The sequence below is a fragment of the Chiroxiphia lanceolata genome, chromosome 12 (assembly GCF_009829145.1).
Source record: "Chiroxiphia lanceolata isolate bChiLan1 chromosome 12, bChiLan1.pri, whole genome shotgun sequence".
Classification (NCBI taxonomy): Eukaryota; Metazoa; Chordata; class Aves; order Passeriformes; family Pipridae; genus Chiroxiphia; species Chiroxiphia lanceolata.
In genome coordinates, this window is record NC_045648.1 from 4147346 (window position 1) to 4174980 (window position 27635).

At 41.5% G+C, this 27635-nt stretch overlaps 1 protein-coding gene and 1 long non-coding RNA gene across 8 annotated transcripts in view; both read left to right on the top strand.

Moving 5' to 3' along the window:
• Nucleotides 1-15105, top strand: part of FAM169B (family with sequence similarity 169 member B) — a 47392-nt gene extending 32287 nt beyond the window's left edge. For 4 of the 6 annotated variants that reach the window (XM_032700643.1, XM_032700648.1, XM_032700646.1 and 1 more), the window contains 5 exons: nucleotides 484-658; nucleotides 7991-8173; nucleotides 10105-10233; nucleotides 13615-13691; nucleotides 14718-15105. In XM_032700643.1, coding sequence (XP_032556534.1) covers nucleotides 484-658; nucleotides 7991-8173; nucleotides 10105-10233; nucleotides 13615-13691; nucleotides 14718-14942 — 789 coding nt within the window. In that variant the 3' untranslated portion in view covers nucleotides 14943-15105. The other 2 variants (XM_032700644.1, XM_032700647.1) reach the window with 2 other exon arrangements.
• Nucleotides 15106-25846: 10741 nt separating this feature from the next.
• LOC116793072 overlaps nucleotides 25847-27635 on the top strand; it is a 70204-nt gene continuing 68415 nt past the window's right edge. For both annotated transcript variants that reach the window (XR_004359371.1, XR_004359370.1), the window contains exon 1: nucleotides 25847-26572. This is a non-coding gene — a long non-coding RNA (uncharacterized LOC116793072). The remainder of the gene's footprint in view (nucleotides 26573-27635) is intronic.

Genomic DNA, 27635 nt, shown 5'->3' on the forward strand with positions numbered 1-27635 from the left:
GTTCATCTTCTGTTTTGTTTAGTGTCTACCTCAATAAGGTCCTGGCCCACTCTTGTGGCAAGACAGGTAATGGGAAGAGGTGACCAGGCCAACACAGTGAATCCTATCTTTATTCCACTTTTGGGTAGGATTAGATTGTCTTGATCCCAGTTCCAAATCTGTGACTGGTTTGCTGTGACTACAGGCAGGTTACTCCTGCTGCTTTAGAATTCCTCTCTGTGAAAACAGGAGATATGTCAAGCCTTATAAATAAATAGTTACTAAATTATTCTATGCCCTCTGGATAGAGGGTGAAACACTGGGAAAAACTGTTTTTGTTATTCCAGCTGAACCAATTCATGAGGTATTTTCCCCAAATTAAGTGTACATGTTTCCTGACCTCCTCCTTCCCAGCCTCTTTTGATTTTGAAACCTTTTTTATGAGATGCAAAATACTCTTCTCTGCCTCATTTTTCTTTGGTCTGTTTTTGTTTGTTCTCTAAGGTCCAGACATTTGCAGAAAGGATTGTCCTCTTTGTTCTGAACTACATTATTTTTGGAATGCTGGAAGGGAGTTCAGCTAATGATGCATTCTTTCTACCTCACTCTGCCACTGAGTGTGCCAAGATACTCTGGAGGAACGGTGAGGCTGTTGCCTTTTACTCAGTCAAGATGAAAGGTAAGGTCATTTCAGAGACACATTTCCATTGGTTCCTAATAGCTCCAAATGTAATCCTTTTGTTTATCTTTCAGTATAAATAATCCTGGCTCTCATTTACATTTTTATATGAAATCTCTCTCAGAATTAGTCTGGGGAACAAACCCTCCCAGAATTTGGAAGCCATCCATGTGACTTTCATTTAAACACGATGGTTCCAAAGCTTCTCCTCAGTTATGCTGAGCAATCTGAGGCAGTGGCTTATCCCAATAAAATGGGCTTTAATGCAACCAAGTAGAAGGTCATACACCTAGGAACAAAGAATGTAGGGCCTATCCACAGAATGGAGGACTGCATCCTGGAAAGAATGATATCTATGGAAAAACAGTGTATTGAGAGTGGGTGGTGGAAAGAAGTGGAAGGCTCCTTGGATGTGTAAGGAGAAGTAGCTGGATTGTGTAGAGGAAAGTGTGTGCACTAAATCAGTCCTGAAATGCTTTGTCCAGTTGTACTCCCAGTTTAAAGGATGGTGATTAATTAATTTTGTGATTTGTTGATGAACTAGCATAGAAAAGAAACAAAATTTTAGTTCTTTAATGATACTTGATAAACTTGAGTGAAGGTCTTTTATTAAACAGAGGGTTTGTATCGGTGCAGGTACATTGCTGTTAACGAGGCTGGAGTGGAAGAGGCTTCATTAGAATAACTCCAGATGTGCAGTTGAGTGTGTGCCCCCATGTAGGAGGTGGTTACCAGTGTGTGTTTGATTCATCTTGATACCAGCAGCTTAAATCCAGAGAAGGTGGAATCTTTGGAAGTAAAATGTGTTGTCCAAGTCAGTGCTCAGTAGCCATCTGTCCAAAATGGGAGAATAAGAAACAGCTTCAGAGCTGCACAGAGAGGGTTTACTTTGGATTCCAGAGGAATCCAGAGGAATGGTTACCAGTGTGAAGGTACCTTCTCTTCTAGATCCCAAAGACCAGCAGCAATAAGATGTTCTGCTCTTCAGCTGCCTTGGGATGGAGAAATCCCTATTCACAGAGAGGTGTGGCTTGTACAGCACCATGGCTGTACAGTGCTGCTGTACCCTCAGTGATGAATCAGGACTCAGCCCATGATAAAGGAGCCTTGGCTGTATCTGTGGTCATGCTGATGAACTGGTTTGTAATGGCAAACACTTCATTGCCATAGTACATTTTCCTTTAAGTCAATAAATATTCCTGAGCAAAGCTTTTGGAAAGAAACACTTGTATGGGCTGTAATGATTCATACTTCAGTAAAAGAAATGTGCACAGTAGTCTGTTATGGGTGGAGTATTAGCCAAGTTGAAACTGTTTCTGAGTAAGTTGAGAGTCACAGTTTGGTTTTAAATCAGGTCCACATAAAATACAAATCCTTCAAGTCCAGCTTTGTCAGCATCTGCCTTTTCTTACCAGTGTTTTTTTTTCTCTGGGCAGCTATATTTGTTAGTTTTTGGCTTGTGTCACAAATTACTGCAGTCTTTTGCCAGAGCCTTTTCGGGAAGCTTGAAACTGATTGTTTTTGCTGCTTTTTGCAATTTGATGTACGCATTTAGAAAATAATTCCTCTTTCTGAAGTTCTGTGATTTCAATTTCATACCAGCCATGCTCTGGCTGATCCCATTCTCTCTACTTTTTAGAAGAGCCCTGGATTTATTAGGCCCAAAAGAGACTAAGATAAATATCTTCACTTAGAAGTTGTATTTCACATGATTGGTTTAGATGCTTTGGTTTTTTCTTAATTTTTTTTTTTAAAATCACAGTGTAATTTCTTTTTGTTTTTACTGTCCTGGTCAGAACATTTAGTAGGGGTGGGTTTAACTACAGGACTCTGTATTGGGCTCGACCTCTCTTACAGCTTCTGATCCTAGGAAGAAGTTATTTACCTCTGTGCCCACCATGTGGTTCTGATTCCCTTTATTTTTATGCTTTGCAATTACCTGGCCATTCTTTGTGGTTTTACGTTCTTAGTAATTGAGACTCTCGTATTGATGTCATTTTCAACTGTATTTCTCATCTGTGAATTTTCCATTATCTACAGCATGACAAAAACATGCTTCAGTGGAGCCAAATAAGGCAGAACAGGTCTGTGGAGCCTGGCTGTTTCAAACACAAGTCTTCTGGGTGAATCATAGAAATGGTGACCAAGGAGGAGAGTCTGTTCTATCTTTACGACAGATTTAATGTGCTGTTATGCAAAGTAAATTTTCAATGGACTTCAGTGATTCCAATTAACTGTCTTGGCACTATTGTGAAGTCATTTCCATTTGCCAGTTCCTAGGTGGCCTGTACAAAGTGAACTTGGTAATTTTGCTCCAGTGCCCCGCTCTCATCCATCTTATGAACATCCTTAACTGGATCTCTTTTTTAATAGTCCAGCTAAGGAGGGACAGATGGTCTTGAGCACCCGTCTTGCTCAGAGATGCAGTAAGTGCAAGTCAAGGTTTTGAGACAGTTTGGCACCTACTGGCACTGGCCATCCTGCACCTGTTGTGTAGAATAACAGAAGACTCATTCTTCAAGGCTATCACTTTTCCTGAGCATTAGACACCTTTATTAAAGCAAAATTTATTCGTGACTACACAGATCATCAACTTACCCTCTCTGGTATGTGCCTATTCCTGTCCAATGACAGGCATGCAGCATTTACCACTGGGTATACTAAAGATTGATGAGATGTACTAAGCCACTAATGAGGCTGATAAGACACTTTGTCACGTGCCAAGATAAATGTCTCCAGTTTTATCTATGTCAGCAGCCTCCATATCAGACAGCTGAGGAGTTAGACCTCACTAAATGTAGCTACTTAAAGGTACAACAGGAACTGACAGTTCCCTGCTCCTGTACCTTTCTCTGCAGGCAGCAACATGAAAATTGAAATATTTTGCAGAAAGCCTTCCTATAGATACTCGTGTTTTCAGATCTGTTTTATATTGTTTACAGTATTTACTTCATGCTCTAAATCTGTGTGAAAACCTCAAAAAGAATGTGTTTTGTGTAGTGATGTAGGATTAATTGCCACGGTTACTGACACTGCTTTTTGTGCAGTGAGACCATGTAATTCCCTGGAATTTTTTCTTTTTTTATTTACTGAGGACTAGTAATTACTGAAAGTGGACTTTTATACCACCTTCACATAAATGCCAGGAGAATGTAGAATATTCATGATACAAATAAATCACTGAGGAAGTTGGAGGGTGCAATGAGCCAGGAATGTCTTAGTCCTTTAAGAGCAAAACAGAACAAAATTCCTTTTTTATATACATCCTTTTTCCCCTACTGTTAAATATATTAGTTTCTTTAACACACAGGAGCTGCCCAGCTGTGGATCAAGCAAAGGAGTCAGGTTGTCAAAGCTTGTCCCTTCCCTCCTGACAAACCTTAGCAGGAAAGGTGTGGAGAAGGATGGTGTTCCCTGTGATGTGAATCAAACCAGCCTTAACCAAATTGAGTCCTCTGAGAGGGCTGTAAAACATGCACTTGAATCAGGAGTAAATGCATTCTTGGCTTCTCATTCATTCTTTAGAGATGCTCCACAAGGCACAGTTTGGGAAAACCTGACTGCAAAAACTTTTAAGCTGACATAGAGTCGGCAGCAAAGCAACCCTGCCTCAATCTCTGCTTTTTCCTGCCCCAGAGCCTTAGAGATGGTCTTTGGAAGTGGCTCCCCAGGCAAAAATCCATTTCACGCCTTTCTTCATACGAGCCTTTGCAGATTTCTTTTGATACTTTGGTGGCTCAGGTGCTTTCTCTAGAAGTAGATCCTTAAGAAGATAACAGGATTTTATTTTTCACTGATTACATACATTTCTTTTAGAAAAAAAAAAAAAATCAGAATTGAAGTTAAACTGACAGAGAATTAGCTGGAATCTTGTTGGATAATTGCTTTTGTCTCCCTCTGTTTGCTAGCAATAATATTTTTAATGTGCATTTCTGAGGCAGATTGGAGGTTCTGGCTGTAATAAAAATGAAATGACTACATACCAGTCAAGACATGAATTCATTTAATTTTATTGAAGCCAGAACCTTTGTTCCCCTTCTCACATACAAACTCACACAATGGGCTGACCTTGGGTTCTACTCTGCAGGAATATTCCCCACCCTTTGCACAAGCACCCGGCCTGCTCAGGGCCTGTCCAAACATGTGTGTGCCAAGCCAACTTGTTCAGCAGGGAAACAGTCAGTGTGCACAACCTTGTTTTGTTTGGGTCTGTTGGATGTGGGGACCAGATTGCTGGTTTTTTTCTGGTTTGTGGCTCTTTGGGAATGCTAATGGCCGTCTGCTTCCCTGGCTGTGTAATATCTGTTTGCCATTTCGCTGGCTCCGGAGTTGGTCATTTGGCACTCGTGACCTGACCAAAGAGATCAAAGGCTTTCAGAGGGCAGACTGCACGAACGCTTCCATCTCCATCAGCAGTGCCCTTATTTCCCCTGTCTCCTGCCTCACCTCAAAACTGTGTTTGTTTGTGTGTTCCAACAAAGAAACAAACCTCTCAACCAGATGTGTGAGAGCCCAGTGGTCACCTCCGGGCCACCATCGGCTTACAGTAACCTCTGTCCATTGGATGGGAACTGGGGACAAAGTGGCCTTTGTTCTAAAGGTTGGTTTGTTTGTTTATTTTATTTCAAATGCCTGTGGGCTATGACTCTCCTTATATGTTTCCCAGGGACAAGGTGAGGAATGGCTTCATGGTTTCTTTTATTTACAGTGCCTTTAGACATGACAAGTTTTTGTCATCTTCTCAACACAAAATTAGGAGCACAGACATAAATCACGCGGCTCCTGGGATTGCTGCACAGCAGTCTCGGCAGGATTTATAGGAGACAGACTATATGAGATAATAATAAACTTATAAGGACACTTGCAACGTGTAGGAATCCTTAAAGACTTCATGAGGAGAAGTTTGTGCCTTTCTTAGAACGTATGGTGCAACTCTGCTGGGATCCAGCTTCTCTGTTGGGTTGGCAGCTAACAATGGGACCGGGGATATACTCAATTTTTTGGCTCATGAAATAAAAAAGTAACTACCCATCATGTGTTACAAATATTGGAAGGTTATAAACACCACCACAACCCAGCCTTTTCCAACAATGTGCTGGAACGTGTGTTTGAAGTTAAGCATGCACTTTGATTAAGCAGGAGTGAACAAAGCCTGGATGTGAATGGGTGGTTATGTAGCTACATACTCTTGTTGTATGGCTCAGTATGTGTGATGTGGATTGTTGCTAAATGAACAGCTACAACCTTGACAAATCAGTGTCTAGAATTAAATATAATCATGTATCCTAGAAAATAGAGTAATCAAATTCAGGCCTGGTGAGTATCAGCAAAAGGTACTGGACACCAACTCAAGGAGCAGAAGTAGATCTCAGTTTAAGGTAGTTAGGCAATGAGATAAAGAAAAAATGGATCTATTAAGTAAAAGTCTCATAGTGGGATTTAGGAACAGCCATTTAATAGAAGATGGTGAAACTGTGAGATAGGCCTTAGTGAAGTGATGAAAGTTTCATGTCTCAAGACACTGAAAACTAGACTGAGTGGTCCACTAGTAAGCAGTAGGAAAGAAAACCAAGAAGGTCTAGATGAGATTTAAGCAACAAGGTATGAAAATGTAGTCTTCTTCTGCTGTAAAGGCTGGGCCAGCCATTTGTATTTGAACTGACGTGTACCCAGATAGAAGCATCATAAAATTTTCATAAATATTTTCTAAAAATGAAAATAAATGAGTGAGATGTTTCTATGCTGACCTTATCCTATATGTAGGTAGTTGGTGAACTGATGTTGGTCATTCAGTTCAGGGTTGAGTGTTTATGCTACAAAGTAGTTGAAGGTTCTGTTTTTATGGTATTCTGCACTGAATGGAAGTTGTTCAGTGAATTGCTAATGCATCTCCTGCAATAGGACCCTAGGTTGTTTAGGGTGAACATTGAAATTTTGGACACTGAATGTCTTTTCCTAATCAACTTTCTCTTGACTCCAGTTTGAGTTCACCATTCATGATTGCAAAATAAATCCCTTGGTTCTAATTATTTTTTTTTTTTTGACAATTTTCAGTGGAAACTGAGTTTTAGTACTTTGGAGGGTTATACTTGAGTGTGTGTTTTGTCCACATGTAGAGCATTATGTCATGTCCCCGTGATTTCAGTTGACTGACTTAATGTGTTTATTAGCAAGGACTGTCCTTGAGTGAAACCCCTGATTTAACACTGGTGGTGGTAGTTCAACGTACATTTGTGATAAACTGCCACTCAGTAGAAATGGAGTGACTTACAGAGGAGCTCTTACAGTGCTTCCTTAAAATGCCCCCCTCAGTTGTTTAGGGCTTTACACCCAAATGCCTTAATTAATGTACTCTTTTTCCTACAGAGATGGGACTTTTGTGTGCTGCAGTGTAAGATTGAACCTAAGCTGCTGCTGTGAGTTTTATTGCTTGGATTCTACTTGGTGCTTTCTAGACATGGTTCCTCTGCTTTGGGAAGTCATTTGCTTCCCAGTTATGTTTCCCAGTTTCAGGTGGAGCAACCCCAACACTTTTTGTGTGGTTCTCTTACCAGCAAAGGTTTGAAGGTGGCTCCTGGTCTGTGTTGACAGGTAACTAAGAGAGGAAATATTTTATTTTACACGTGTCTATAGAATTTACTGAACAGAGTTCAGAGGCTGAATATGCAGTAATGGGGTTGTATAACTGTATAATTTTCTGAGCAGTGAGAGTCAGAAAGAAGGTGTAAATGATGGGGCCAGTTAAGTTTCATACTTCAGAGCATTTGGGAAGGCACAATAGCAAAGTACACAGAGACCATGGGAGCCTTTCTTGTAGGAATGATTAGCTTAAACAGGATTGGGAATTTTCTCTGGAAGGCTTCTTCTTTGTCCAGCTGCATTAGGCAGGATGGACCTTCTGAGCATTTAGCTCATGCTGTGTTGTGTGTTCAGTGTATTTCATAAAAAGAGTTTGTGGGATGATTTACCAAAATAACCAAAAGCTAAAGGAATATACTGACACTACATTCAGAATATTTATATCTCTTTGGCTGTAGCTCAGTTATATCTTTACAGTGAGCTTTCCTGTGTACCTGGATGGTCTGATTATGAAGAACCAGAGTCTGGAAAGTACTCTGGTGAGACCTGTCAGCCAATGTTAGACAGGTCCTCTCCGTTTGAGGGCACAAATCTTCCTCTTGGAAAGTGTTTTACTGTCTGTGCAAATGCAGTTCTGTTGGGATCATCCTCCCAGCCTGTGGAGAGGTACCAGGGCAGTATCTGTGGCTAGAATCACACAGCAGTTACCAGTTTTGTTAGCAAATTCATGGTTTTTTATCTTTCTGCTTTCAGGGAGCCTGTGTGATGGTACAACCAGTCAGTGTTACTTGCTGCCAGTCTTGGATACTATATTTGTCCGGAGAAAGTGCAGAAGAGGTGGCCTAGGGATGAAAATGCTGCATGATTTCTGTCAGTCTTTCCTGGCTGAGGATGCCTTGGGGATCAGCTGCCCTATTTCTGCTGCCATGTATCAAGGTAAATGGTTTGATGTGGACATGTTAGGTAAGGGTCATGTATAATGTATAATTTTCAATATGGTCTGGGTAAGATTGTCTTCACTGTGTGAGAGTGCAGTGCCCTTGTCTGAACCGAGCTGTTGTTAGTGTGCAACTGGTTACTTTTCCAGAGACATCTGGAATTTCCTGTAGAAAGGTAGGCCAATATTTATGTAAGACAATGAGAAGCATAAAATTCATACTGGCTGTTTGACATTGTGTGTTCTTATCTCACTCACTTAGAACTATGTCATTGCCCTAGACAGGGACTTACACATTTTATTTGACACCAGAGGGAAAAGAATCATAAGATGTCAAGCCCACACTGTGCACATAATGCTCTAGTAGATCCTGCATTTGTAAGAATTTACATTTAATAAGCCAAATACCCAGGCTCTGCTCAGTCATCCAGTCACATCAGTACTTGTGTTGCATTGACTGTCATTGAACATTTGTCACTTTAAAAGATCACAAAGTAGTTACATTTCTTCTCTGTGTTTAGGTAAAAGTTCTGCTTTTGCTAGCAAAATTCATGGAAAGTATCTGTGCTCACATTATTTATAAAACTCTTTTATTTAGAAAAATATTTCTTTACTGAAGTCGCTTTCTGTGGTCTTTACCTAAATTTTTGGGGAGATGCTTTGTTTGACTTACAACTTTACAGCCATTTCCTAACAAGTATCAACAACATTTTGGCTCTATGTGTTTTTCCTCTTGGTTATTATGTACCATTGAAAGTATACAAATGTACCCCAGCAGGTACTTCTACTTCTACATTCAGGAAGGGATAGTATTGACAACATTCCTTCTCTTCTGATAATATCCATTTTTCCTATGGCAGATGTCAGAGCTTTAGGCACTATGGATGAGAAAGCTGCATTTTTTATTTGTTAACACGAGCTTTCGTCTCAAGTTTAGAACTAATAGTGAATAAATCTGACTTGCATCATGTTTTAATTAGGTTTTCTTTTATAAAAATACCAATAGTGTAAGTTAATTTTTGAGCATATTAAAGTCACTGTCTGTTTTTAGTTTCATTGGAACCACATTCTCATACTTGGATAAGTGAATGCAACCTTTTACTCCAAATCTCTGCACTGAGATCTCTGAAATTGGACAGTTTTCACCAGCTTGGTATTTAAGGTGCTGTAGAAGCCTAAAAGGAAGTAAAAAGCCATTTAGCAGATACCTGTATTTTGGTATATATGTTACTTTCAGTAACTTTTATTGGAATGATTAATTTAGTTGGGATATCCTTGGATAAAATTAACACCCCCAAGCTGCTCATTACTGTAAGGGAAATGTTTACATACATTAGGGTCTTGTTTTACCATCCCATTGTTAAACTCAACTGAATACTGAAGATAAACTACCCAGTCTGTAGTGTGGTGAACTACAGTGGACAGAGTGTGACAATGATTTTGTTGTTTACAGATTGCTGTCTTAGTGCAGTTGATGGAACTGAGGAGATGGTGGTTGAGGAAAGTTTAAAAATCCCCTTTGAACTTTTTGAACTGTTTGTCCTACAACAGGACATGTGCAGATGCTGCAGACATCTAAAGGAAGCCACATATTTCAGTTTGATAACTGAAGCAAACCTAACTTTGATTGCTTACCCAAATTATATTGATGACCAGTGCTCAGTACATGATTTCAAGTCCTGTCTTTGTGCACTCAGAAGGAGATAATCTAGACTGAAGCAGAGGGACAGGATTCACTCCTGCCTGTTCAGGCCATTCCACACAGACTTTTACTAAGCCCCCAACTAAAACATAGAGGAGGAAATGAGAAAAGATTTCCAAAGGAACTAATGAAAATCGGTCTGATAGAGTTTCTGGGGTAGAATACTCTTCCTCTTCCCCTGTACTTTGCACTCATTCATACTTTTACCCCTTGGTTTCTCCTATTCAGTTTGCCAGAAATTCCTGCAGGTTTATCCCGAGGAGCAGAAGCGACTGTGGGAGGTGGAAGCACCGGGAGATTGGAGCCAGCGAGTGAATATCTGGTTAAAAATTCAGATGGAGTTATTCCCTTCAGGAAGTGAGTTAAAACAAGCAGTTGTGAACTTGGCCATGGTAGTTACAGTTCTGTAAAGATAAGACGTGTAAACAAGGGTTGGGTGGTGATCATGGAAAGGTGGTGTCTCTGTTGGAGAAACTACTGTGTGTGCAGTCCAGCTCCCTCATCCTTTCACATTAAACAGGATAATTCTTAGAAATTATGAGGTAATGAAATGGAACCACAGAGCATCTGAGAGATACTGAACAAAGCACAGTCTTGGCATAAAGTGGCTGTAACTCCCATTGCAGTGCACTCAGAGCAGCGTAGAAGTTAGCCCCAAAAATTCCTGTTGCACAACACGGTGTCTGGGTTATAGAGAGGGGTTTGTTTCTCTGAAATTGTTGCAAAAAAGAAATTTGTATGGCCAATGGGCAGTATATTTAATTACCTTCAACTGCTGCCAGTACCATTCTTGGATGAGAACACAAACATTTTCATTATGGCTTTTGGAAGATTCCGAGTACTCTCCTACAGGGTAAATCCTTCGTGCTGGGAGAATTTTCTGCCTACTTCACAAAAGATAGCAACAGAGTAGGGAAACTTTTTGACAGTTCCTATGTGGATCTCAGTGGTATAATCTGTTCAGCTGGCTGGAGGATCCAGACAGGCCCCTCTGCTGCGTGCACACAAGCTGTGGTAAGCACTAGATTCCAAAAGAAGGGCACACACTGTCTCTTTCTGGAAGTGCAGCAAGGAGGGCTCCAGAGCAAATTGCTCCCATGCCTTCCCACATCCATCCTGCTCCGTGTTGGCCCAGGGACCTTCTGCTGAGACACTGCGTTTCATCTTGTCTGCAGCACCCACAGGAGAGTTAAGTCAGACTTTAGCCCTAGGCTGGGTTCCTCTGAAGCCATTAGATCTGTGTTCCTCGTGCTTTAAATCACCAAAACCTGGGGTTGCTCTTTCCTTTAATCCATCTTGCTAAGTGAGGTTTATTAATGGCAATTGAAGAGAACTGTGATCAGATCAAAACCCAGCAGATCCTGGAGGCGAGTATACTTTTCTTTTTTCTTTCTTCTTTTTGCCATCTTCTACAAAAACAAACAAACAGACAAAGAGAAACGACCCAAAACGTGGGTGAATATCATTCCACTGGAGTGGCTGTGAGTAAAAAAGACCTGTGAGGCTGGGGAACTGCCTTGGGCAGTTCTGCACGTAAATGATATGGTGTCTGTGTGTGCTTATATTTATTTATAAGGATTGTGAATTGCAATATGATCTTTATAGTGGAAGGGAGCAGAAGCAAGTGAGTTTGGCATTAAAATATATAATAAAAATCTGATTTTTTAATCTGTGTCCTCCACTCTGGTGCACAGCTCACTGGGCATCACTCTTTAGACTAATTGTGCTGAACAGGCTTTATTTTGTCCGTCTTCAGTGGAAAATCAACCCACTATAAAACTAGGATTTAAAAGCGTGTGTTACATTTGTTATATCTGTTTTACATATGCAGTCTGCTTCTCATGCTTGTATTATCCCAGTACTGTGCATATTTTGCACCCAGGGAAATACCAAGTGAGGGTAGAGAGCAGATAACACCTGCTGAAACTAGGGGAGAGTTTCCCTGCTTTTGGTTTGTCCTAAAGGCAGCCTTATTCTCTCTAATAGCCAGGGAGGAGATAGCAAGAGAGTTTTCCAAGGCTTTGTGCTATCTGTTAGTGGCAGATAAAGCAGAAACACCTTCTGAGTGCAGGAATCCTTTATTCCTGCTTCATTCCTGCATCAGTCCTTTATTCCTAATCATCTGACCCAGTGTATGCTTCCCAAGCCCATGAAGAGAAGCTTGTGTTTCCAGAGTTGTGGTGTAGGGACACAGAGGGGAAAATGATGTGAATGGAACCCCTGGAGTTCCATGTTTATGTGTTCCATAAGTGTACAGTCATTCAGATCACATGCAGGTGTGCAGAGGACACCAGGACCTGTTGCAGTAGGTAGGACAAAGGATAATGATTTTAAACTAAAAGAGGATAGATTTAGGCTAAATATATGGAAGAAAATTTTTACAAAGAGGGTGTTGAGGCACAGACACAGATTGCCCAGAAAGCTGTGGCTGCCCCATCCCTGGGAGTGTTCAAGGCCAGGTTGGATGGGGCTTGGAGCAACCTGGTCTTGTTGAAGGTGTCCCTGCTCATTGCTGGGCTGGATTGGATGAACTTTAAAGGTCCCTTGCAATCCAAACTATTCTATGATTCCATGATTCTATCTTTAGGGGCTCGCTTGGGAACAAGGGCTTCATTCGTACTTGTTCTGTTATGCAGAAAGCAAAACACAATGTAATTCAATATTGTCAGCTCCAATCTGGATCTATGGCAACAACTGTGAAAATAGACAAGTCTTATTCTGCTCTGATTTCTTAGATTCCTGTTGACATTTGCAATGCTGTGTTTTGGAACAAAATTACTGAGAAGAAAAATTGAATATTTTGCTCATATTATATTTTTTTTTCCGCACCAGTACTCAGGATTGAATACCATTAACGTTCCTGTAAGAACTCTACAGTCATAGATATTCCAGAACAGGTTTCTGTAACCTTGAGGTCAGAATTTTAAATTTTGCAAGGTTCTGTGGCTGCATCTAGTGGCAGTTCATACCAACTGCAGCATTCTGTTTACAGCAGCTGATACTTCTGTTTGGATGTGCCCAGATACATAGGTCCGTGTACACACACATACTTCTGTCTGCAAATGTGTATCAATAAAAATAAAACCTTTTAGCATGTTGTCACACATGGCTGCAATTATTAATTCTGAATTAATTCTTATTGTTTGAAAAATGTAGAGATTTAATTACAGCAAATAGTCTCAGTAACAGGAACACGGTGACATTTCACTTCTGGGGCTGATTGGAGGAACAGAAATCATTTCATAGGGTTTGGTTGTGGTTGCTAAATCTACCAGGCAGTGAACTGAGCTGCTCTGAAGTACTTTAGTAATATGCATAAAGCATTTAAGTGTGAAACTTGTGCAAAAGCAAGCAGACTGAGAAGAATTAAAATCAGTTTCAAGTGATTGCTTGTAATCCTGTATCTGAATTGGTCAAAGTACCTGCATTTGCTGAAAGGGAGGGAGGGATGGATATGAGTCTTCCATGTGTAAGAGATAGATGGATTATCTGTTTAGTAGAACTTTCAAGACCCAAAGATATTTTGTTTCTAGTAGTTGTTCACCTTAGTCTTCCATGGTAGTGACATGTAGCACCTTGTTTTGATTGATTAACAGAAACAAGGCAGGAGGGGTTGAAGGTGGCATTCAGGTGGCTTTTTCTGGTGTGTTTTTTAAATGAAAATAGCCATGGAAGTCTACTAATGTTTTTTCCTTTTAAATCTCTTTCTGGGGCAAAATATTCACCCCATTTCTCCAGAGGCTGCAATGGGCTCTCATATGGAGAATACTCCAGCCAGTAAACCCAGGCAATCAGAAGTGGACCAGATGAATAAGGTACAGTGACTAATTTGCTATTTTATGATTTTGTTTTTCATTGGTGGCCTTTTCCCTTTTTAGTTAAATAGTGAAGTTTAAATATGAAAGACTGTCACAGCTACCTATGGATTTCTTTTACTACTACTACCTACATAAGTCTGTGTAGGTAATCACAGCTACATTATATATATATATATATATATATATATGCATATAATTGATACCTGTAGCTAACTTATATAGCTGTAATAGTTTGAGAAGCTAAAGACTACAATAGAGTTTTCACTAAATGTTTTAGTTTCATCCTTGCTGAAATAAGGGATCTGTAACCAAGCTGGAATTCAGAGAATTACAAGGTCTGTTTATGGACTGGCTTTCTGAACTTCCTTGTGGTTCTTCCTGTGCAGGGGCTTGAGTGTGGCACCTTTAGAACGAGTAGGCCAAACTCTTTATGGTCCTAATTATTTTATCCCACCACTGAGCTGTAGATCTGACTCTGCTTAGCTTTTGCAGGACCAAGGCCTAAAACAAGGTGTGAGGTTTGAATGAAGCCTCAGCCCAGGAAGGGGTACATGTATCTGAGAAAACAAATCACAGTAACAGAGCCTTTTCAAGTAATAAAGAAAAAGGAGAGATGAATGGAAGCAAAACAAAGAGCTGTAGGGCTTGTTTCCTCAGCACATTTTGGTTGCCACACAATTAAATCAGTTTGTTTTCCTCAGGCATGTGTCTCCTGAGGGAGCTGTGGCAGCTCTGGCCCCTGTGGTGCACGTTCTTGTGTGATGGGCTGTGGTCATGGCTCCAGAGCCCACCCAGCCAGATCAAGGCTCCCTGTGCTCCCAGTTTTCTTTATGCTGACACTTCTGGGAAGGCAGGCAGAGCAGCAGGAGTGAAGCTGTTCCATACAAACAGTGCAGCTGAGTTCCTTGCCTTGCATGTTCATGGCAGTCTTGGTCAACAGAGGGATTTTATATTGGGATCAAGTCACTGTTTATCTTGTTTGTGTATTATTTGGTGTTCCTTCTGTGTCGGCTCTAATTTCAGGATGTTGAATGCTATCCTGGTGCCGGGAGAGGGGCAGGAGATGCCACAGAGAAAAAAGATGACACAACAGCAGCAGCAGGGACTCTAAACCCACAAGGTCCTGAAGAAGAGGACTTGGAAAAAGGTGCAGGCAATACTCGGCAACACAAAGGACTCAGGAAAAGAGCAAGCCCTGGGGACTTGGTTGGAGACAAGGCCACCAAACAATTTAGAACTACACCATAATTGCTGTTTCAGAAATCAGCAAATTCAGTATAGTCTTAAAAATTGTAATTGACTGTTCTTAATTTGTGACACTGCAGAAATTTCTTCAGGTAAGATGTAATTTTTTTGCAACACGTGCTCTCCGTTTTATGTTTTGTTTTAAATAAAGCTTTTGTTTACTCAATGTCCTTTCCTTTTTCTTCTCACCAAGTAATTAAGTAGTAGCTGAGCCTAGTTATTTCCCTGCTCTGAAAAGATTTTATTGGATTTCATGAGGTGTCCAAAAGGGAATAATTGGAGGGCTTGTAGGTACTGATGTAAGAAGACATTTCTATGGAAACCACATCCTGCATTATGGAAGAGAGATACCACAACACACGTTGGTATCAGAATGACAGTTGTAACCTTCCTTTCAGAGTGAACAATTGATCTTGAATTGCTTTCATTTGAGCTTTTCTAGCAGAAAAATCTGCCTTAAACCCTGTGGTGGACAGGATGGCACACAAAGGCCATTCATGCAGGAAAAGTTTGGTGCAGAGAAGGAGAGTGAACAGAGCTACAGGCATTAAACTGCCTTTCAGTTCAGGCACTGTTACAATGCTGTGTGTAAGTTCAGGGTGTAGGACTTTGTGTAGATTCCACATTGCATGTTTTATTCCATATAGGCTCTTTGCTAATGTTTTGCATTTAATGAACTTGGAAATATAACATATTTCACTGGATTGCTCATGTTGTGGCTTGGTAAAGAAATTTTGTTCTTTTACCACAAGCTGGTTATGTTAGACTATTTTATTTTTTTTTTTTTAGTGGGGACTTTCTAAAGCTTGAATGTTGTGTTAATGATTACAGGTGAAAATTGTAAGGATCAGATCTTTAGTCCAGTGGCAGAGAAGGCTTTGCAGAGAGATACTTCAGTGCTGAACAGCAGTAGGGGCCTGATGAACCTGAAGAGATCCAGCAACCTGTAATTCTTAAGTCAATGCTTTGGAACATGGAAAGGTAGCTATTTCTTTCCAGATGCTAATCCAGCATTTCCAGGGAGACAGTTCTGTAGGCAGGCATTGTAGGTACACTGTGGGGATGTGTATTTTCCCCCCTGTACAGCAGAATTGCTCACTCATAGCCCTGTCACCCTGTTTTGGTTTAAGGTCGTGATTTAACATAGCATTTATCCCTGTATCCAAGTAACTCCTTCCCCCTGGAGCTGCTCTGTAAACCATATGCTGAGACACATAGAAATCAGACCTTCCTAGGTATCTCATAAAAAAAAAAAAAAAAAAAGCTATAATTGGAACAAGTTTTTGCCAAGAGAATTAAAACACTGGATCGTGTGCCAGCCTTAATCACGTTGCTATGGTTCTCTTGTCTCAAAGAAAGTGCATTTAGGACTAACTTTATAGTCAGTTAGTCTTCAGATTGTTGAAAAGTCACAAAGAGTGTGCTATGAAGACTGCCACAAACTCCATGTCCTGTGCAGCAGCCTATATTCTTACTCAATGTATGGTTAAATACAAACCTTTTTTTAAGGAAAAAAAAAGATATTTGTGAAGACTTGCAATACCAGTTGTGCCTAAGTATGATAGAAAGCCGTTATATCTCTACTCCTGAAAGCTGATTCTGAGGTTGCAGGAGCCTGGCCTCATGTCTAGTTTGCACATTATATTGTAATGTCAGGGTAAGGTAAACTGAGGTTGTTCCAGCAAGTGAGGAACCTTAAGAAATTTAACCTGAATTAAGTCTTTCTACAAAATTTTATCTAAGAAGGCCCCAGGAAATACTGTATGAATTTGTATTAGAATAAAGGAGATGGATAAGGTACTGTGTGTGGAATGGGCAGACAACTAATGAGATTCAATTCATTCTGTATCTGGAGATACTTTGATTCAGAGGAAAAAACCAATTTTTCAAAATCCTCCAACTGAATTTATGTTTCACCTGTTAACCAGTGATCCACAGCCTGCATTAGCACCACTTTACCGGGCCTTCTTGCAGAAAAGTTGCTGCTTTCCTCTGTGTGTGAATTGTCTTTCTTGAGTTTGTTTCGGTTTTAGTTTTCTAAGTTTCTCTTTTTCATCAGAAATTCACATGGTGGCAGCTGGGCCTCTTAGAGAAGTAACCAAAGGTGCATTTACTGAGGTGGTGTTGGCAGTGCTTGATACTCTCTAATCAAAGTGATCACATCATCCTTCTAATAAAAACTTGTGACTTATTAGAGCCAGGAATTCTAAACTCCTGGGCTACAGGTTTCTTACGGGTTTCAGGATGGTACAGGCTTGCTCCATGTTAGTTCAGAAATGCTGACTTACAGAACAATTAGTCTGAATATTGATTTTGTTTCCTTTTTTTTTGGTTCTATTAGTGCTGTAAGGTATCTGATTAATTCAGAAGCCTGGACTTGCAACTCTTTTTAGCAGTCTGAAGCTCTTCTTAGATCACAGGAATCTTAAGAGGGTCTGAAGCAGAAACAGATCTAATTTTTTTGCTTTCTTAATAGAACAGCGTAGAAAAAACCCACCCAACAGCACAAACATCTTTTTTCTCTCAGTTGAAGTTCTTTTATTTGAAAGAAATCTGCATTTACTCAAGGACAGGATGGTTTCAGAGTGCTGGAAAAGTTGGCAAAGGCTTGAAAGAGCATTCCAGTTCTTGGAGTTAAGTTTTCAAAGCCTTGGATTTAATCCCTTTCTGAATCTACGCTCTGGATGTGGCGTCACACGATCGTGTTTCTGCTTAGGAGACGAGGTGAGTTTGTGTTTGTGTGTGAGAGAGGTGGCAGGTCTGCTCAGAGGAAATTTGTTCCTGTAGTTCTTACAAGCACAGACACTTAAGTTTGGTCTGCAGTGAAGATGTTAGACATCCAGATCAGTGTTAGCACTGATCCAGTGGGTGTGTGCCAAGTGAATAAAGCATTGGAATCGCTCTCAAGACAAGTAAACATATGGATTTTAAGGCTAGAAATTTCATTACGTTAATCTCTCCTGATGCTTCACGTAATGGAAGCCAGACAATTTCATGCATGGTCACTGCATCAAAAAAAATCATTGGTTTTGGTTGAAACAACTCATTTTTTTGAGAAGGATTGTTTTGATTTGGCAGTTTTGGTTTTCAGATGTTGGGCAGCGGGAAATCTGCCACGTTCCTTGGCAAGTTGTTCTAAAGTTTTGTCTTTACGAGTGCATCCAGTTACTTTAGTCTGAATTAATTTTGTTTCAGTCCCCTGTGATGGATTTTGCTGTTCTGTTTAATGCTGAGCCATGGCTGTCGTGCTGTCAGGATTCTTTCAGCGTGGGGATGGAGACCTTGTGGTCTGTCACGACATCAGCGCACAGCTCTGGGTTTTGGATCTGCCTCTCTGAGGCAGATTTTCCTGACCTTGCTTCATTCTCCCTGTCCTTTCAGATAGATTTTCAATTTTTCAGATTCCTCTAAGAAGCCTAAATATCATTAGACCCTCCCCCTATTCTGGTTCCAGTCACACTGAGTGTTCCAGGACTGCCGTGACCTGTGGTTGTAAATCATCGCAGGATCCTTTTGTGCTCGTGGGTGTCCTAATGGTGACCATGCACTGTAAAACTTAAACTTAATTAAGAGGTGTCTGTTTTAAAGTGCTGTCTGTGATGGCTGCACTGAAAATGCAGCTGATCCTGTGTCACCTGTGTCGGCACCACGAGATGGCACCATTACACAGCATAACTGTGTCATCATCTCTTGGGGGCTTGAGACCCTGCCCAGGATTTAAATGCATCACTCGTTGGCTTGACTTCTTCAGATGGAGGATGAGGGTGTGGTAAAGCTTGTCTTGTGTTTGTCATTCAGGCTCATTTATCTGTGGAGTTTTTATTTTTTAAAATATTTGTGAAGCCAAGGAGAAGTCAGAGTAGGACAAAATGCAGACTGCATCCAGACTGTGCCCCTCCGTTCTTTTGTCTCATCAGCGGTGGAACTTTCCATGTAGTATCTCATTGTTTTCCAGCAGATGATTCTATCTCTGTGTTCAACAGATAACTCGAGCATCTAATTTTTCATTTCTGTCCCTTCTCTAACACATACTTTGCATCAGAGAACTCCTGAGCACTTTCATGTAATAGCAGCTGCCGTGTAATATACTGGTAATACTCCCAGCATTAGAAAAGAAAGGATGGTCTCTATTTGCCTTAAAGGTTAAATTTTCTTCCTTTGCCACTGTGTTTTACATGTGACCATTTCAAAGGAGAGAAGGGCAATTAAGTAAGCAGATGATTTAATCTAAATTTTATTTTTGCATTTTTTGGAAACATGTATTGTTTAGTTAAACTGAGAAAACAAAACTTTAGTGCAAAGATAAAGTTGTAATTAAAGGCAGGTCTCCATCCTAATCAAAGTTTGCAATACAAACATTTCAAAGCAAGTTGTTCTCTGTTCTTTCACTTGCTGTTGCAAAGCCCAATGCTAACTCTATTTTTGGGGTGTTTCCCAGTTCTCCAGGCCTGCAGTATCACTCCATGATTCCTGTGGCATGATACATCTCCCTGCTAAGTGGCAGGAGCTCTGTTCAACTCTGAGTTTATCACATCAGTAACTTGGGCCAACATTATTCCCTCCCATCTCTGTAATGACATTAATGTATTATGGGATCAGTTTGGACACTCCTGGAATTCTCTTGAAGGATCTGCTAGAACTCACCTTATTGAAATTTCTGGTGCCTTCTTACTGCTGTGGTTTTTGTGTACAAATTTGGGAATAGAAATTAAACACTAAATAACCACTTCTGACTTGTATTACTCTATTCTGAGAAATGAGTGATCCAGAAGGCGACCTAACAAGTAGGTGTCAAAGTAGAAGAGAATTGGGATGTTAAAATCCACATTTTAGTGTCCTTTCCTGTGGATGAAGAAGGGAGGGAACAGTCTGAAATTCAGCTACGTGGATTCTTGTTAACATTTGCATATTAAGGATGTTGCAGAAAAAGAGGAAATTAACGTGTCCAAATAGAATTTCTGCTTTGTCAAATTTATTGCTCAACTGCATAAACAAAGAATGCATTCAGCTGTAGTTCATTGTTTGGTACTGACTTAGGCCTTCCTTTATGTATTTTTTGTTACAGATGAGAATGCAATAAAATATAAGTACATGGGAGACAAAATTAGAGGTTTGTAATTAGCCTGCTTTGCAATTTCTTACTTCTTGCAGTCCAACTTGGTGGTGAAGTCTCAGTTTAATCTCCTCTGTTTGCCCTAGACTTTATCCTTGATTTATTGAATTTTTCTATCTTGAAGGTTGTTGGGGTTTTTCTTCAGCGGTGTGTTTTTTTAAGAAATCTTTTTGGTTTTAATTTAAACTGAAGGCTCCATTTTTGGAAGATCAATGAATTCCATCTGGAAGAATTCTTTTCTCCCAGCCACCTGACACTTAGATGAAGTTGAACTTTTTTTTTTTCCTTCTCAGGGAGGAGATCAGAGGTTGCATTCACCATGATGAGTACATTTGGGATGTCGGTATTCATTCACCAACACTGGATTTGTAAATTAATAGCTCAGCCTCTCTGGACTGTGGAATGTTAAAGGTCAGCGACCACGAGAGGAGAAACACTTCAGAGCTCTGTGTGCCCTCTGGCCAACACAGTGGCCTGGGCTTAATGGCATTAATTTCATGCTGCTTTTAAAGGATACAGATGTGCAGCATACCTTCAATCCTCCTACCTGGAACCACTAATCCCGTCCCAGCTTTCTGCAGGGAGCGGGGAGGGAGAAGAGTAAAACCCTTCCTAAAAGGATTAGTTCCACTGACTAATTTTCTGAGTTTCTCCTTGCTTGGCATGTCCCCTCTCCTCCAAGCCTTTGATAAATATCTTAACTAAGATGCATTTTGGTAAATGCTGTCTTCAAGCAGCATGATATAGAAAAGCCTTCTGATTCCCCCGCCCTCTCCAGATCTTGGGGCTGGTTCAATCTTTTTTAAAGCTATTTCACTTGTGCTGCATGCAGAGCCCATCTGCTGTAATACAGACTGAAATGCCACTTTTATCCTTGTTTGCGTGGAAGGTTGGTGGGTAAATCAATTGGAGTGAAAGACACATTGTCCCTCTTTGCTCCATGTCACAAGCACAAATATCTTCCTTTTAAAGTGTCTCTTGGTAGAAGCCAAAGCCTTTGGCACAAGCCACCTCTGCTAGCTTGACCTCTTTTGTGCATCTGGGATGGAGGAGCAGCTCTGAGAAGCACAGAACAAAACCAGCAAAATAGCAAGAGAAAAGGTCAAGAAGGGGTCTTGCTCCCTGTAGACATCAGAAGTTTCTGCAAGATGATATTTAGCATGTCCTGCCTGAACAGTTAAGGCATCAAAGGCACGAGCACTTCGATAGGTAATATCCTCGTGAGTTGTCAAATAGATTGCAGAGCACGTTGCTCTGCCACGCTGGGGGTGGGAGGGAGGGACCTTCTGTCTCTCTACTCATTGAGGTAACTGAGACTGGGAGCTTCAGAGAGCCTTTGCTTCCACAGATGGATATTCCATGCTGTGCTCTGTCCTTGCCTGGCTTTTGACTTACAGGCCTAAGCTCGCAGAGCGATGCTGTGGCCCTACAGGGGAAGGGGAAGGCAGATTTCTACCAAAGACAGAGCTGACATCAGTTCCAAGTAATAGAAGTGCTTGATTTTTGCCTCTGTGTTTCTACCTGGTTGCAGCCTTGCAGTGACTTACTCTCAGACCAGGCAGTCTCTTTGATGCAGCATCATTATAGTGACAGAGATGATTCCCTGTACCTTCCCTTTCCAGCAATGGGATGTGAAGGGGAGGTAAGACATGCTTGGGTAATTCACCTCTCAACATAGCAGGGTCAGGACAAGCAATATTGCCTGTCCTAGCCAAGGGTATTAGTAATCCAGGAGGCAGACAGTATCCTGCTGCTCAGGAGCTGGAAATGCAGGGAAATACAATCCTGGCAGCTTTGACGCTGGATTATTCTCTATTTGTGGCAATGGATTGGTAACTCTGATCAGAAAGAATCATCTCTGCCAAATCCCGTGGTTGAACCCCTGCCCAGGACGATAAGCTCATATGGTGAAGGCATGGGCTGTGTTCTTCACTGTTGTTATAGATTTTTCACAGTCCCCTGGTTTCATCTGCAGTTTTTGGTGCACAGGCGCAGTTCTGCCTCTCCCCTCCTGTGCAGGGGTAGCTCGGAGCCTCAGAGCACTCTGCTCTCCCTCACAAAACCCTGCCAGCGTCTGCCATCGATCCAGAGTGAGTTTCCCGGGGTTCACTTGTCCTAACTTAAAAATAAACATGGACTGACAGGTTTTAGATATAATGCCTGAGTAAAAGAAAGAAAACAGGCAAGCACAGAAGAGATAGAGAAGCACATGATACAGTGCCAGTTTGGCTACAATCTTTCCTCATCCATGGTGAAACTCAACTGTGTTGCTGCTTTCTGATGCTGACCTTGCTCGTTCAACAACCATATTGGGGCTCATCAGTCCTGACTTCTTGATCCCAGCCTCAGGGTAGTCTGAGCCCCACTGTGTCCTGACAGTGGATATTCCTGGGAGTCAGTATCCCACACCATGCACTGAGGGAGCAGCTTGAACCCAGAGGTGCTCAGGCTGTAGTTAGTGAGCAACTAATAGCACCACTTGTTGAGAAATGCCAGCTGAATCTGTGGCTTCTGGTGCTGAGGAGTGAACTCATTGGGAGGAAGAATTAGCCAGGATGTATTTTGGGCTTTATTGAATTTCTTTAAAGCTTTCCAAGTCATTTGCAAAGGCATGGCTGAGAGCTTTAGCAAGATGGTAGGTTAAGGAAGAGAATGAGTCTGTTGGCTTGGAGAAAGGGGGGTGAGGAATTAAAGCTCCTTTGTGGTAGTAAGTCTCTTTCTTCATCAAACTGTAGTTTTGACCTTCCTAATTAATGTTGTTGTTTTTCTTCTTACTGCAGTGCAAACTGTCCCAGCCTGACCTGCTGGTTCACAAGATGAAAGGGGTTAACTCATCAGAATGGAGATCCCCTCTACTGGCTTATCCAAATCTTTACTAAAAGTGTGATATATCCATGAACACAAATAGAACAACACATCTAAGAATTATGTATCTGGGAGTTTGAAGGAGGGGAGTGAAAAAAGAAAGAAAGTCTGTGTTGCTTTGAGGTTATTTTAAAAACTGAAACTGAATAGGTCAATACCCCTTAAGCTTTTTGGTCTTTAATTCTCTTAATGGTATGGCAGAAATCGTTAATTGTATTATTAAAAAAGCTTTGAAGACTGTATTAATGTAATGTGACCTCGGATCAGTCAAGATCACATTTTCATTATGATTAAAAGATTCCTTGTCCTGAAACATTGATCTCATCTCCAGCTGGCTGTGTCAGCCAGAGAGGGGCTGGCTGCACGGCGAGGCAGTAGATGGCAATATTGCCTTTCATTCTGCAGCTGCTCTGGGAGAAATGCTCACCTCAGAAAGGGGCCGTGAACTTTTCCCCTCAGCTTCCAAGAGCAGGTTTGCACTTACAGGCTGTATTAAATATTCCAGAAGCCAAATAATTCAAAGTTCCATTTTGAATCCGAATTTCTTCAGTTACTCGTGTCAAGTGCTTCAGTTGATCAGGCCAAATAGGCCTGATGCTGCGTGTCAGCTCCGAGAATGAGCATTTATTTACATGTTGGGGACCAGCAGCATTGTCTTGTAGCAGGGATTCAGCGAGGCAGTATATGACCCCTGGAAGTGACATCTCCAGCTTGGCTGTTGTGATTTGTTAGGGGTTTTGTTGAGTTTTCCCCCTTTCTGGTGGATTTTCCACCTTTTCAGTGAATTTTTCACCTTTGCATCAAGGGAGTGAAAGCTATATCAACTCCTTTAGTTCGTGTCATGATTGGGGAGAGTCAAAAGGTATGTAGCCAACATGTTGTCTTCCTTTGCACTGTAATATTTGGACAGACCTCTCAGAAGATGGGAAGAGACGCTTAGCAAAGAGCCAGGATTGAGGAAGGTGTGTGCTACAGGGTCTCACACACGCTGGCTGTGCTGTGCTCTCGTGTGCTGTGCTGCTGAGTAGGCGGACAAGGATTTCAGAAGGCAAGTGACATCTGGGGTCAGGGATTCGTGGAAATCAAATCTGCTGTGGCAGCTCGAGGATATGGTGTGTGTAAAGTGCTACTCCTTCCGTGTCCTGTGGGCATATGCCAAGTGTCTCTGCAGTTTTGTGAGGTACCAAGGTACAGGGTGATGCAGGATGGTAGCACGCTCTCTGAGTGATGGGAAGCAGAGGGGTGTGCTGGCTGGTGTTAAAGCTTCAGTGCTGCTGACTTTTCTATAAATAACTGCTGTCTGCTGTAATTGGTCGTATCACAGTCCGTGGTGATCTTTTATATTATTGCTGTCTGCTGGAAAACTCCCGGAGGCGTAAAATAGATAGCAGGAAGTTCCTGCACCCAGCCCTGTGTTCCCCCATGCAGCACAACAGGCTAGAGCAGAAATAGTGTTTATCAGGAGCTGATGGAGAATTTTCTGCAGCAGGAAGGATGGGAAAAAAAAGAAGAGATTGCACCTCTAAAATGATAGCAGCAGGCCATCTCTCCTGCAGGATATTGCTGGGTGTGTTGGAAAGAAAAAATCTTCGTAGGGTTTCTAGTGCGGAACTGAATGGGTGTTATTATTTGTCTCTGACTTACTTATGGGTATTTTTCAGCTCTCCATAAAATAACAGTGTCTTGCAAGAGATTGAAAACTGGAGAAAAATGTCAGTAGTTGACTTGTGTAAGGTGTGTGTGTGTTTAAAATGTGTAGTGTTTTCTTATCCTGAAGGATTCAGAACCCTTCACAGACCAGGAATGCTGAATGCTCTGTGACAACCCCCTTAAATACAGCCATCTGTATTTGATATGAAGCAGAACACTGAGGTGAAGCTGCTCAGCACCTGGAATTGATGTTTTTATTGAGAGAGGGCAGAAAAGCACTGGACTTAGATGTTCAGGAAAGGATTTGAGTGGAAAGGGTTGAATTGCCAAGCTTCGCTCAGCAGCGAGCATTTGAAACAGCGAGTGGCTCTGAGGCCAGCAGGTGAGTGTGGGTTGTGTCCCCCACACTGATTTCATTTCTGCCTCTGTCTTAAGCTGCATTTGCCCCTCTCCACAGTGTGGTACCCTGCATGCATCACAGAATCCATGCTTCACTGGCCTCATAAAAACTTTGCTCATGTCGACAAAGGATTTATTAAAACTGAAATCTTTCCAGCATTACACAGAAGCTGGCACAGAGAACAGCTCTGTGGAGGGACTTGTCAACAGCCTCTCAATTGACTTTTGCTGACTGATATTTCAGGATTAGATGCTATTGTAGGGCATTTAATGTAAGAAATTGCTGGGAGGTCTTAGCTTCTGTCCTGATTATTTGCTGTTGGTGGGAACTCTTTGGTTGCAGCAGTTTAGTTCTTTGTGATGTGGAAGAAGCATTGAAAGTCCACATAGCTTTGAGTCAGAAATGTATTTTCCTTCAAGATATGCCAAGGAAGTGTCAGTGTGACAGAAGCAGGGTGAAAAGTCTACAGGGAAGAGAACAGCAGGATACTTTCTGTGGCCTCAGACAGCCCCACCAAGAGCTTCCTGGGACCTGGCTTGGAAGCAAGCTGCGTTGGGTGGTGTAAGAAGGCAGACACTGAACCAAAGCCGTTGCTCACTGATGGAAAGGTCTCAGCTATTCTGGCCTGGATCTGCTCATCCAGGAAAGAATGTCCTTGCTGGGATTGGGCAGGGTGCCCAGTTGTAGTAGGACATCATCTGCTCTGGAGACTGAAATCTCCAAAGCAGTGAGGAATCTGGCTCTGGTGCAGCACAGCACTCCAGTGACATCAGACTAGCCTGGGTCTTACTCCTGCTGATCTTCAGCCTTGGTGTCAGCCCTGCTATGTGACAGTGACAGTTTTTGTGGGTGAAGATACATACCCAGAGTCTGATTCAGACCACCTGATCATGTTAAACTTTCCTTGGTTTCCCTTCTTCCAGCCAGGATCCCCTGACTCCATAGTGAGTGCTCCCAGTTGTTCGTTGTGCTCATGAAGTGACAGGCCTGCATTTATCTCAGGTGCCACCATAACCAGCCTGCATGTGGCCTCTGTGTGTAGGCTGGTCTTAAAATATTGCAACAAGAATTTAATGCCTAAAAAACCAACCGAACAAACTAGAAAAATTACAGATGCAATTGGTAATTGATAGAATATTCTGGAGAAATTGAAGGAAAATCTTTAAAAATACCTGAAAATCCAGAGAATTTCAGATGTTTGCCTTTATTTGAATACTGTGTAGGCAGAGTCCTCAAACTAAAAGTGAACTATGTTTAGTGAAGGCAGTTCTCATTCAGAAACAGCAGAGATAGAGAGAAGAAGGATAGCTCTGGGAGTGTAAAATCCCAGCTAAGAACAGTGCTGCAGTCACAGAAATGAGCACATCTGGCGCAGCTCTTGGAGTCCCAGCAGTGATCCTGAGTGACCAGTTTGTACTGGAAAGAAGATACAACAAAACAGAGTTACGTTTGGAGAAGACTGTGGTCTGCAAACTGCAGTACTGAAGCTTTACCACCTGCCTTTGAGGACTCTGCAGCAGCAAAGAGCCCCTCCAATCTTCTGGAGACAAACTGGTGCTTTCCACACTCCTCTCTGCTGCTCTGGCACCTTGCAGGAAGAGAAAGGTAAGCTGGTGAGACACCTTCTGCCTCTTTCTCTTATTCAAGCACTTCTTTCTCCTTCAGATGACTAGTTCTTACTGTGAGGAGCCAAATTTGGGAGGGAAGGGGATGTTCAACTCCTGGATTGCTGGTGTGGAGTTAGATTTTTGTTTCACCAACACTTATTTTTTTTTTGCTCTAATCCTCAAGTTCCGAGAGAGAAAAATGAGCAAACCCCTCTGACACCAGTTTTCACCCTGACAGTAATTTGAGTAGAAACAGCTTTGCTGGCAAATAAATAAATAAATATTATATGAAAAGCTTTGGATGGAGCTGCCATGTTCATTCTTGTTTCTAAAGCCCCCACAGGCCATGTCACATATATGGGTCATGGGGTCTATCGATTATGTGTCAGACCCTTAGGTGTCAGTAATCAATAACACTAACCTGCAGAAAATGCAGCAGAGGTTTGCTAAACCAACTCTTCACATTGTTCTTTTTCTTGTCTTTAAGTTTTCTGTGCCTCACTAACAATAACAGAATTCACACCAGCAAAGGCAGGGCAGACAAAAACCTCATTTGGCTGCCAACTCATTTACTGTCCGTTTCCATCTGATTCTGCCTGGCTTTTGGTGAGAAGGCAGGATGAGGAGGGGCAAGACAGGAAAGGGTATTTCCAATTGAATGGCTTCTGAGAAGTAGAAATGAAAGTGATTGAGTCGGGAGGACCTAAACATTTTGACCCCGACAGCTTATTAATATTTAACAAGGTGCCAGATTTTTCTTTGACACTGGAAATTGTTGCGACTGTCTGTCTCCAGCAGACTGAGTCTGCTTTCTCAGTCCACCATATCTAATGTACCTGCTTCCAGTCATGAATAGTCCTTATTCACAAATGCTTCCCTTTATTTGCTGTTTCTGAGAAGAAAGAAGGTAGTTTGGCAGATTAAGTTGTGAATTTTTTTCATTCAAACTTCATATCTCTGTATGTTCTCAATGGGTCACTGAGCAGACTGTGGTTTTCCTGTGTTGATTGTGGTTTTTAGAATCATTCCTCAAATAACTTTTAACAAAACATTTATTTGCC